Raw genomic sequence first — 12,725 nt, 5'->3', positions numbered from 1 at the left:
CAGGGGACAGGCCCGGGTGGTGAAGCAAATGCTATATTTAGCCTGCTTTCACAGTTCAGGTAACTGCTTAGTAAGTCAAGGGCAATGGCCAAAATATGACCTCCAGCAGCTCAGAGAGCAGGGGTATTTTTCCCCTCTAAATACGCTCTGGCTGCTGAACGCCACACAGAGAGTGGGGTGCAGGCTGCAGCAATTCACTGTTGCCCAGAGCTGAGCTCATGATGCTGGTAAAGAGAACAGCCATGTTCATTTCAAGTGCTACTGGGGACAGAGATGAAAAAACAATGTTAGAGTGACTCAGAAAAACAACAAGGAGTCCGGTGGCACCTTAAAGACTAACAGATTTATTTGGGCATACGCTTTCGTGGGTAAAAAAAGAGGAAGTTACTCACCTTGTGCAGTAACGATGGTTCTTCGAGATGTGTGTCCCTATGGGTGCTTCACTTTAGGTGTGCCCCTTCACCTCTAATCGGAGATTTTTGGTAGCAGTGTTCCATTGAGCCTGCGCATGTGCTCTCCCTCCCTAGCACGGGCGAACCTCCCTCACTTCCTTCTCTACCACAGAGCCCTATAGAGAACTCCGAAGTAGAGGGGAGGAGGGTGGGTTGTGGAGCACCCATACAGGGACACATCTCAAAGAACCATTGTTACTGCACAAGGTGAGTAACTTCCTCTTCTTCGAGTAGTGTCCCTATGGGTGCTCCACTTCAGGTGACTCCCGAGCAGTACCCATCACTGGAGGCTGGGACTTCAGAGTCGAGTCTTTTACTACAGAGAGTACTGCGGAGTCGAAGATGGTGTCAGTGGCCAAATCTTCAATGATCGCATAATGTTCTGTGAAAGTATGGGCAGAGGCCCAAGTCATTGCTCTATAGATTGCTGAGATAGGGGTATCCCTAAGGAATGTGATTGAGGTAGAAACTGACCTCGTGGAGTGCTTATGGACTCTGGACGGAAGCAAGTTGTGTCCTTGATAAGTGATTAATGCAACTAGAGACCCATTTGGATAGTCTTTGAGGCAATATCACAGAACTTTTGGATCTTTCTGTGGACAAAAGGAAGAGTTTAGGGGATTTCCTGAAGTCCTGAGTCCTGTCCAAGTAGAATGCTAATGTCTTTCTAATATCTAGTATATGCACAATTGTCTCCCAGTTGTCGCTATGTGGTTTTGGGAAAAAACAGGGAGATGGATCTGTTGATTGTTCACGTCCATTCCACATTAGGTGTGCGCATGCTGCGTGCACGAGCGTCGGAAACTTTTTCTCTTAGCGGCTCCCGGCGGGGCTCCCCAAGTGGCACCACTGCGCCGTACATATATACCCCTGCCGGCCTGACCCCCTCCAGTTCCTTCTTATCGTCCATGGCGGCGTTGGAACAACCTCTCTCTCTCTCTCTCTCTCTCAGAAGAGCAGTCCCTTAGCCTTTTCAGAGTAGCTGTTATCAGTTAGTTAACATACCTTGATGGTGGACACTTAAGTGATTTAGGTGCTTGGAGGTTTCCAGCACCCGCCGCAGGGCATGCCACAGGCCCATGGCTTCAAGGCTTGCGCCACGTGCCACAAACCTATGCCAGTTAGTGACCCCCATGACTCGTGTCTATGTTGCCTGGGGGACGAACATCAAACTGAGCGGTGTAGGATTTGCAAGGCATTTAAGCCAAGAACAAGGAAAGAAAGAGACTTTCATTTAAAGCAGCTGTTGATGGAGGCTGCATTGCAGCCACCGGGCCTGAAGCACCTGACTCTAGCTCAGGCTTCCTCGGTGCGTAGTGCCCTGGAGCTGTCGAGAGACCTGGCACTGGCTATGCACTGTAAACTGTCAGCCCCAGAGCGCCAGACTAGGCCCCGGCACTGCTTGTCTTCTCCGGTGCGGCCCCTGGCACAGCCAAAAGCAAGGTGCGGTCATTCCCCTCACAGGAGGCCAGCGCCTCCCAAGGCCCCGAGCGCTGACAAGAGCGGGAAGGCCGCGGTACTGGTGCTGACACCGGCGGTCCCGGCAGCACAAGCCCCCCCGAGCCCAGATCTAAGTGAGCTCAGTGCAGACGATGGGCTCGAGGGCATAACGGATCAGCCCTCCACGCCTGGCCCCTTTGAGGCTGCAAAGGATCTCATTGAGCTGTCAGTGGCGAGCCCACTCCCGCATAGAGAGAACCCTCCAGCACCCATGCCGCGGGTGCCATTGAGGGGTAAGCTGGCAATAGTGTGCCGCTTGAGGACACCGTCCCGGCACCGCTCCCAGAGTTGGTCCCGGTCGAGCTCCGACTCCGTGGACTCATTTACCAGCAGCCTAGAAGGAAGTTGCGGCACTGGGAGTGGTTCGCGCGAGGAAGCACCGGAAAGGGCACACTGCTCTCTGGCACCACCCAGAGACTGGCACCAGGAGGAATTGAAACGGCCCTCGCCAGAGGACTCCCACAGACGGTCCCGGTTCAGGGAACGCTGGCACTGGTCCTGGTTCCGGGGATACCGGTACTGCTCCCACTCAGCCAGGAGCTGCTCGTTCTCCTGCCGGCGCAGATCGTTGGCACCGCTATGGTCGTCGCGATTGGCATCACTACAGTCTGGCGCCGACTCAGGCCGCTATAGCTACCACACCGGGCCCTGGACAGCAGGGACCCTCAGGTGGGCTAGCAACCCCAATGGGGGCCGCCAGGCCATTGGCCCTTCTGGACCCCCTGGGCCTATCAGGGGCACCAAGGGGCCCCGTTCAGGGCAAGTTACTCGGTGCAGTGATCCCGGTCCCTGCACCGACGCCAGACGGTGTCAGAGGCTACAGTATCCAAGCCTCCAGCATCCCCCCAGGATAAACCGGAGAGACCGGCACCGAGTCCAGTGCTGTCCCATGGACTCCTGCCCCGGCCGGAGCCAGAGGCCCCTCCCACGGGATAAGGGGAACAGGAGGACCAGCCAGAGGGGGTCGAGCAGCAGCTAACCTCCTCGTCATCCCTGGATGAGGCGTTAGTGGGTACAGCGGTGTCCGGCCCTCCACCAATAGACTATAGAGCCCACCATGAGTTGCTGTGCAGGGTCCCCCAGAACTTGGGGTTGCAGGCCAAGGAGATGGTTGAGCAGGAAGACCCCATGGTGGACATTTTGAGCCCCAAAGGTCCATCCAGAATAGTGCTCCCGCTCATTAAGACCATTCTGTCCAAATATAAGACCATATGGCAGACCCCAGCCTCCAGCGCTCCAACGGCCAAAGGAGTGGAGCGTAAATACTTTGCCCCATCTAAGGGCTATGAGTTCCTGTTCTGAGTCCATGCTCCCTAGTGATCTCAGCGGTAAATGAAAGAGAGTGCCATGGACAGCAGGCCCCGGCCCCTAAGGCCAAGGAGGCGAAACGCCTGGACCTTTTTGGAAGAAATGTGAACTCATCTGGGGGCCTTCAGTTGAGGATTGCGAACCAGCAGGCCATCCTCAACAGGCATAATTTCAACTCCTGGGCGGCAGTGGGGAAGTTTAAGGACAACCTCCTGCAAGGTTCCCAACAGGAGTTTACGGTCCTGGTGGACGAGGGTAAGCCAGTAGCTAAGACCTCTCTCCAGACCTCCTTGGATTTGGCAGACGCGGCGAACAGAACAATCATGTTGGGGGTGGTCATGAGGCACTTGGCATGGCTGCAGGACTCAGGCCAGCCGCCCGAGGTCCAGAGTACACTCCAGGACCTCCCCTTCGAAGGGTCCGGGCTCTTCTCAGACCAGATAGACACGAGGCTGCACAGCCTTAAGGACTTGCGAGCTACGCTTAAGTCGCTGGGTGTGCACACCCCGGGGACCCAGAGGAAGCCCTTTAAGCCGCAACCTCCCCCTCAACGCCAGTACCAGCCTCGCCATAGGCATGAGCCTTACCGTAGGCGAGGCAGGGATAACAGGCAACAGTGCAACAACAGTAACAATAATGCACCGGGCCAGAAACAAGGCCAGCACAAACCCCAGCCAGGAAGTAAGCTAGGCTTTTGAAGGTGTGCTCGAAGACAGCATACCAAACCAGTCACCGGAACCGTCCCTTTGTTTCCTGAACTGCCTGCCCTGTTTCTCCCGTGCGTGGTCCACCATTACCTCAGACTTTTGGGTCTTACGCACGGTGCAGAACGGGTACCTCGCTGCAATTCTCTTCCTTCCCTCCCTCCCCACCCCGCTTCCCTGTCCCTCTTCAGAGACCCCTCTCACCAGCATCTCCTAGAGAAGGAAGTCCGCTTGCTGCTAGAGGCGGGGGTGGTAGAGGCGGTGCCGCACAGCCTAAGGGGGAAAGGGTTCTACTCCCGGTACTTCCTCATCCCCAAGGCCAAAAGGGGCCTTCGCCCCATCCTAGACCTATGCAGGCTTGACAAGTTCCTGGTCAAGACCCAGTTCCGCATGGTCTCTCTGGGCACCATCATCCCTTCCCTGGATCCGGGGGACTGGTTCACTGCCCTCGACATGAAGGACGCATACTTTCATATCGCCATCCACCCAACACATCGGCAGTTTCTGCGCTTCACTGTGGGCCAAGAACATTACCAGTTTGTGGTTCCCCCGTTTGGTCTAGCCGCGGCCCCACAAGTGTTCATGAAGTTCATGGTGGTGGTGGTGGCCTTCTTACGGAGGCAGAGAATCCGGGTGTACCCATACCTTGACGACTGGCTCCTGGTGGGTCGATCCGAGGCGGAAATGGGGGGTCATGTGGAGGTGGCCCTGAGATTGTTCCGCGAGCTGGGGCTCCTGATCAACTTCCCCAAGTCCATGCTCGTACCCACGCAGAGAGGAGAATTCATAGGAGTGGTCCTGGATGTGGTGCAGGCCAGAGCAAGACTTCCAGTATCCCGATTCCAGTCTATCCAGCAAGCGATGGCCTCCTTGCGCCAGTCTCCAACGACAACGGCCAGGTGCTGCCTGTGGCTGCTGGACCACATGGCAGATTGCACGCACGTGGTCAGGCATGCTAAACGGAGACTCAGGACTCTGCAGGCGTGGCTCGCTCGGATGTACCACCAGGCAGGGATCCCCTGGACTTGGTAGTGACAGCCCCAAGGGACATGCTGGACTCCCTGCGGTGGTGGCAGTCCCAGCCCGTGGTTTGCGAAGGCATCCCCTTTGCCGCCCCACAACCGGACCTGACGGTGGTGACGGACGCGTCAGACCACGGATGGAGGGTTCACTTGGGGAACTTCACGACGCAGGGGTTGTGGTCCGGAGCAGAGCAGTTGCTCCATATCAATGTGAAGAGCTCAGGGCAATTCGTCTCGCCTGCCAGACCTTTCAAGCCACTCTAAGTGGTCATAGCATGACAGTTCCGACAGACAATACTACTGCCATATTTTATATAAACAAACAGGGCGGGGCCCGTTCCTTGCCACTCTGTTTTGAGGCTGCTCTCCTCTGTGACCTTTGCATAGCCCATGCAATTCACCTCAAGGCGTCCTGTCTCCCGGGGGTACGAAATGAGCTGGTGGACTCCTTCAGCAGGTCATACTGCATACATGAGCGGAAGCTCAGAGTGGACGTCGTGCTTTCGCTCTTCCACAGGTGGAGGTTTTCCCGGGTAGACCTGTTTGCCACCAGGGTCAACGCCCAGTGCCCACGGTTCTGCTCGTTCCAGGGCCACAGCCCGGGCTCGCTCACGTACGCGTTTGCGATCCCGTGGAGAGGGGGCTTGATGTATGTTTTTCTCCCGCTCCCCTTAGTACATAAGGTTCTACTCAAGGTGTGCAGGGTCAGGGTGGCGGTGATACACTGGTACAGCACTGGTACACATCGCTCCTAGAGCTGTCAGTGGAGGCCCCAGTAGTCCTGCCCCTACACCGGGACCTCCTTACACAGGACGGCTGCCAGCTTCTCCACCCCGACCTGCAGTCACTGCACCTGAGGCTCTGTGGCTAAACACTCTGGAGAGCCAGTGCTCCCTTCCTGTGCAGCAGATTCTGCTTGGAAGTAGAAAGCCCTGTACCAGGGCGACCTATATGGCCAAGTGGAAAAGGTTCTCATGTTGGTGTGAACCCCAACAGGTGCGGCCAGGCCAGGCCCCAGTGCAGGTCATCCTGGAGTACCTCCTGCACCTCAAGCAGCAAGGGCTAGCCCCCGTCCTCACTCAGAGTGCACCTGGCGGCCATCTCCACCTTCCATCCGGGGTTCTCGGGGGGCTCAGTGTTTTCCCACCAATGGTGGGATGGTTCCTTAAAGGGTTGGAGAGGATGTTTCCGTACTCACCGCCCCCCAGTCCCTCCATGGAACCTTAAGCTGTTCCTCTCTAAACTCATGGGACCCCCTTTTGAGCCTCGCTTCCTGTTCTCTCCTCCATCTTTCCTGGAAGGTGGCATTTCTGGTTGCCATTACCTTGGCCAGAAGGGTGTCCGAACTGAGGGCCCTCACCTCTGAGCCACCGTATACAGTATTTCACAAGGACAAGGTGCAGCTCCGACTGCACCCCAAGTTCCTCCCTAAGGTGGTCTCCCAATTCCATTTGGGCCAGCACATTTGTCTGCTGGTGTTCTTCCCGAAACCCCATACAGACCCGAGTCACTGCAGCTTGTACACCCTGGATGTGCGTTGAGCGCTGGCGTTCTATTTGGAGCGCACCAAGCCCTTTCGTAAATCCACGCAGCTGTTTGTGGCTGTAGCCGAGAGGATGAAAGGCCTCCCAGTGTCGGCACAGCGGATGTCGTCTTGGATTACAAGCTGCATCTGGGCATGCTATGAGGTCGCAGGTGTTTCGGCCCCGGCAGTCACTGCCCATTCAACCAGGGCGCAAGCAACTTCCGCGGCGTTCCTGCCACGGTCCCGATCCAGGAGATCTGCACAGCAGCCAGCTGGTCCTCAGTGTGCACCTTCACGACCCACTATGCAGTCAACAAGCAGGCCAGAGCGGATGCGGCAGCTGGCAGAGCGGTCCTCTGAGCAGTTGTTCCGTGACTCCTACCCTCCTTCGGAGGTAAGCTTGTAATTCACCTAATGTGGAATGGACATGAACAAGCACTCGAAGAAGAAAAAATGGTTACTTACTTTCTCGTAACTGTTGTTCTTCGAGATGTTGTTCACGTCCATTCCACCACCCACCCTCCTACCCCTCTGTCGGAGTCGCCAGCAAGAAGGACCCGGAGGGGGTCAGGGCGGCAGGTGTATATATGCACAGCGCAGTGGCGCCACTCGGGGGGCCCCGCCGGCCCGACAGGAGCTGCTAAGGGAAAAAGTTTCCAACGCTCGTGCACGCAGCGCATGCACACCTAATGTGGAACGGACGTGAACAACACATCTTGAAGAACAACAGTTACGAGAAAGTAAGTAACTGTTTTTTCACATGGAAAGTGCAGAGAAAGTAGGGAGAAACTTGGGACATGGCCTTAGAGTTACTTTGTCTTTAAAAAAAAAAAAAAAAAGCCGTGAATGATGGATGTGCCATCAGGGCCACTATTTCTCCTATGTGCCTAGCTGAGGTGATGGCAATTAGAAATGCTGTCGTCATGGCCAGGTGTAAGAGAGAACAAGTTGCCCTGGACTCAGAGAAAGGTCTAGTCAAAACCCTGAGAACTAAGTTAAAGTCCCAGGCTGGAGCAGGTGGTGTCACACGGGGGAAGAGATTCCCAATGCCCTTAAAGAACCTACGCATTAGTGGGTGAGCAAACACCAAGTGGGAAGCCGTTTTCGCCACAAGATGTACCTTAAGGGAGCTGAGTGAGCGTTTAAAAAGTAACGCAAAATCAAAGGGAGGAAAGATGAGGTTGGGTCTGTGTGTTTGGAATAACACAAACTTGGAGTCATTTCCATTTTGTAGATCAGTATGTTGCGTGGTCAACTTGTGGTCGTGTTGCAACCCGTCTTTCAGCTCATCATTCTGCCTCTAAGCCTTGGAACTAAGAAGGAACCAAACCTGGAGGCAGAGGACCTGCAGGTTGGGGTGAAGGGTCAGCCCATTGTTTTGAGGGAGCAGGTGAGGAATAGGCTGAATAGAAACAGAAGGGCATATAGTGTGATGGTGGGCAACAATGAGGGGCCAGGGAATGATCTCCTCCTGGCCAGTGTCAGTTGGTAAGGGTGCCGCTGACTGGGGTATTGGCAGTAGACAGCCCGGTGCCAAGAGCAATTCTGGGTGTAGGGATGTGCTCAGTACCGGGGTCCTGGTACCAAGTAATGGGGATTGCGTTTCTTCCCCAATCATCAGGTCTCCAGGGTACCAGAGCTCGTGCATCACCATGGGTTCATTTGGTACCACATAGGAGTGTCTGTGGTACGTTGTCAGTACCGATAGATGGGCAGAGCACTCCCTAAATGAGTGTTGTTGTCCCTAGTATAGAAAGTTTGTTGGTGCCACTATATTTTAGAGATGGTACAGTAATTGTCCCTCCCTGGGTACTGAGGCCACAGGTTTCCAGAGCACGTGTGTTACCATGGGCTTATGTGGTACCACAGAGGAGTGTCTGTAGTATGTTGTCAGTATTGATGGCTGGGAAGGTGCAGAACACTTCCTAGATGGGAGTTTTGTTACACTTGATACCAAAGGGTTTCTTGGTGCTGCTCTTTTAGAGATGGTATGGTAATTGTCCCCTCTCTCATCTCAGAGTATGACTGGAAGCCCCTGCGCAAGACAGTGCCATGGGGACTGTGCTGCAGGGCAGCACTTACAGCAGAAAGCCCCTTTCAGGTGCCTGCTTCAGAGCTGCCACAGCAGAGCTCACTGCAGGAGGTCCCTCTGCTGGTGTCTTACCGAGGTGGCCGCTCTGGGGAGCCCTGCTGGCTGGCCAGTTACTCAGAGGAGCTCTTTTTACAAGCCTTTCTGCGGGGAGTCTGCTGGTGGCTTTTCTTTCTTTCCCCTCTCTCCTCCTCTTCACCACTTTTGAATTGAGGGCTCCGGGGATGATCCCGGGTCAGCACCCACCGGAGTCCCCTGTAGACTGAAGTGTTTTCTCCACAGGGAGGAGTTTTAACTTCAGCTCCTGCGAGGCTGCTGTTTTAGCTGTGGCAGGTAAAGCACCTCTATGAGGCTCTCCCAGGCACAGTGAGTGTCTGGCCATTACAGGAACTGACTCCTGGCAGGAGAGGCACCGCTTGGAGCAGAGAGAGCCAGGCAAGCTCCTGGGCAGGGAGGAATGCAGAAGAGCATTGTCTTTTATTTTCATAATTTTTTTTTCCAGTTTAAAAGAAAAAGTCTACTAGATGCCTGGGGGGGGCGGGAGGAGGAATGTCCCTGGAGAGGGCAGAAAACTGAAGTTCTTTTCCCTTTTTTTTTTTTAACCCCAAAGGAATAAAATAAACACTAGCTTAACAAAACAAACACTACTTATGCTAATGACATAGATAAGGAAGAGGCTGCTTGTTCCCTCAGAGGCCAAAGGTGGAAGAGAAGAGAGGGGGGTTTGCCCATGCAGTGCTAAATAGCCTCCAGGCAGACCATGAGGGAGGGAGAGTACATGCGTGAGCTCAATGGGGACACTGCTACCAAAAAATCTCCGATTAGAGGTGCAGGGGCACACAGACACCTAAAGTGGAGCACCCCTAGGGCCACTACTCAAAGAACCACCCCACTTCTTCAGATGCATCCACAAAAGCTTATGCCCAAATAAATGTCAGTCTTTAAGGTGCCACCAGACTCCTTGTTGTTTTTGTGGATACAGACTAAGATAGCTACCCCTCTGCTAGAGAGAATCAGGAAGGAAGTTGTAGTGGAGTTCCTATTTACAATATTTATTGGATGCTGGAGCAGGCTCCTGCGGGCCTGCAATACCTTCAGGAGCTAGGTGTGCAGCAGAGTGCCATGTAGCCATCTCTGATGTCTGCCATTACCAAAGGTGACCCTCAGCAGTAGAGGTACAAGGAAAGTGTGAACAGAGACTGAGACTCGAGCCTGCTGTCTGAATAAACCGAGGAAGGGAGGGGAAGTAACTTCCCTGAGCGCATGCCGCTGGCTGGCAGCTGGATTGGGAACAGAACTTTTATCCAGAGTCCCAGGCCAGCACCCTCATCCCTCAACCCCCTGTCTGTCTTTGGGGCTCTGCTCCAGAGGCAGGTTGAGGAAGTTTGTCTCCCTAGGGAAATTTACCAGCAGAACTGTATGGGTGTAATCTCCCTGCCAAGGGCCACCTATGGTCAAGATAGGATGCCTTCTTCTGCTGATAGCACATTCAAAGTGTCATAGGGAAGAGGCACTGTTATTCCTAAGTGCCCACCTGGGGAGTTAAACCAGTATAACACTGCTGGGAAAGTGTCCCACTAGCCCAGCCCAAAGAGATTTCTTTTCACAGGGCTAGAGTTAATCTTAAAGATACTCTGCAACTTTTTAGGGTAGAGTCAGTGGAATTGCAACCTGCAGTGAGGTGTATAGGTCCTCTGCAGGCCGGCCTAGGGAGCTGGCGCCTATGCACTCTACTGGGACTGCCACAAGCCTATTGTGTGTGGGAAACATAAAACAGAGCTAGCTTTCTCAAGTAGAGAGTGATGCTGTATGCAGCAGCCCCTGTGCTGCTTTGGGCATTCAGCACCCAGAGTTTTAGGAAGCACCTGCGAGTCCCTAAATAAGCTGCTATCATTTCAGTTCGCACAGCAATAAGGGCACACTGCAGTATCCCCATGAGGGTCATTATGGCAACATGCTGTAAGAGTAGGGGGTGCTGCCTAACGAGACCAGTACTCGGTACAAACCACTGCACTAAGAAATGGGTGCAATGTCTCATCTGGGCCAGAGGCCCTCCTGCAGTGCATCATGTACTTCCCAAACCAATAGGGGCAATCCACCAGCCTCAACCTCCTTGGCCTGGGGGTTCTGTATGGACACACTACCCCTCGCACAAGCCCCAGCTCACTGGCTCTCTTCTGTTGCAGTCGGAGGCCTTGCAGCAGCTACGCCAGGAGTCGGAGACCATTTGCAGCCGCTACGCACACTACTTTGACCTGTCACTAGTCAACAACGGTGTGGATGAAAGCCTCAAGCTGCTACAAGAAGCTTTTGAGCAGGCCTGCAGCTCACCCCAGTGGGTACCTGTCTCCTGGGTCTACTGAGCAGTTGTCCAACCCTAGCAGCTTCCTGTTACTCCCATCCTGCAGAATGGAATGGTGGGAAACCCCTGATCTACATAGTGCAACACCCAGTCCCCTTTCCTTTTAACGTTCTATGGCCCCAATCTCACTTGGTCTATTATGCACAGGGTAAGTGCAGGGATCGCCAAGCTCAAGCCACCAGTCCTTGTGCATCAGCACTACTGTAGTGTGAAGCCTTCTCCCTGGCATGTTGTTTGGGGGAGAAATTCTATTTTATCTTAGGGGTTGCATCCTAGTGCTACACAGGTGGGGCTATATAGCATCCCTCCACTCAGCAACACTCCTACTGATCACACAGGGATGCTTTCCCACTGACTGAGGGGGAAAATAGGGGCCTGCTCCAGTAGCTATTTTGCACTGTGCTTCACTCTTGAGGAAGACAGGATGAAGGCACTTTAACACCATGAGCTCGGAATCTTATTTGGCCATTTGCACATTGTTATCTGATGCAGCTGGGCAGAATGCACTGTTTGAAAAACCTGGCCCTAGGCTTCAGAGTCTGCACATGCTTGAGCTAAGGGGGCAGTTCAGATTACACAGAGCTGTTCTTTCAGGCTAAGCCAGTGCTACCACAGCTTGTATTCCAAGGGTTTTCTGCACAACCAGAAGGGCTAATTATTTTTAACTGTGAGCTGGAGTTGGTCACCCCAGGGGCTGGTCTTCCATGCTGGATGTGTGGAGTTCCTAACTCAGCCTGTGCAGTTATAACTTGACACCTCTGACCATAGACACCACTAAGGCAACAATGATTAAAATAACCCCTGGAGTCAGTAAATTAGATTGTCTGGACCCAATCATCTATCCATTCCATTCCATTACATAGCAACAAGAGAGACTATCCAGGCACATTCACTGTGTCCAAGGAAAAAAGAAAAGGAGTACTTGTGGCACCTTAGAGACTAACCAATTTATTAGAGCATAAGCTTTCGTGAGCTACAGCTCAGCTCACGAAAGCTTATGCTCTAATAAATTGGTTAGTCTCTAAGGTGCCACAAGCACTCCTTTTCTTTTTGCGAATACAGGCTAACACGGCTGTTACTCTGAAATGTGTCCAAGGAGTGCACCTACTCCATATGTGCACATACCCCAACCTCCACTTGTGGGGCTGCTTAAGCCCAAGACCCCCTCTGGTGCCAGAACTAAGTGTTGCCAGCAGGATAGTGCTAGGGGCCCCTTTGGAGCAGCAATTCTTCAAACCATAATCAATGTCTAGCTCAAAGGACCTTTTTGTGTGCTTTATTGTCAGGAAGGGTAGAGGGAAAGGGGATTAACATGTCTGAAATCTACAATTTTTAAGAATGCCAAAAAACCTGATAATGTGCAATAGGGACCTTTATTCTAGTCCACTGCAGGGAAACACCACATAGCAATAAAAGTGTTGAAGTGTTTGCTTGGTTTCATAGTTTGTACTGAGCTCAATAGGTCACTGCAGCATCTGTCCAATGAACTGCTCCCCAAGGAAACAGCTGAACTACAGTGAGGTATTCCCTGCCCTTAGGACACTGCCATCTGAGCTGCACACCTCTCTGCCCTTCAAGAGCAGAAAAGCTACAGGACTGCTCCACACTGGCCCTTAAAGGGGCAGGGAATCACTGCTCAATTTATTCTCTGACACAGGACCAGCACAAGCTGGCTTTACTCCCTACACTTAACAAGAGCACTCACCCCTGCCCCTTTCCCTCCCACCAAACAGCAAAAGTCAGCCTTATTATGAAGGAAGTTA

The 12,725-nt window shown here is 53.4% G+C and overlaps 1 protein-coding gene across 1 annotated transcript in view; it reads left to right on the top strand.

Moving 5' to 3' along the window:
• Positions 1-12,390, top strand: part of MPP1 (MAGUK p55 scaffold protein 1) — a 56,015-nt gene extending 43,625 nt beyond the window's left edge. Inside the window, exon 12 of the mRNA XM_084638835.1 lies at positions 10,787-12,390. Coding sequence (XP_084494961.1) covers positions 10,787-10,963 — 177 coding nt within the window. The 3' untranslated portion in view covers positions 10,964-12,390. The remainder of the gene's footprint in view (positions 1-10,786) is intronic.
• The last annotated feature ends 335 nt before the right edge of the window (positions 12,391-12,725 follow it).

This window comes from Lepidochelys olivacea (genome assembly GCF_965140295.1).
Source record: "Lepidochelys olivacea isolate rLepOli2 genome assembly, chromosome: 9".
NCBI lineage: Eukaryota > Metazoa > Chordata > Testudines > Cheloniidae > Lepidochelys > Lepidochelys olivacea.
Note: the sequence above shows the minus strand (reverse complement) of the source record. Positions and strands in the feature narration are given on the sequence as shown.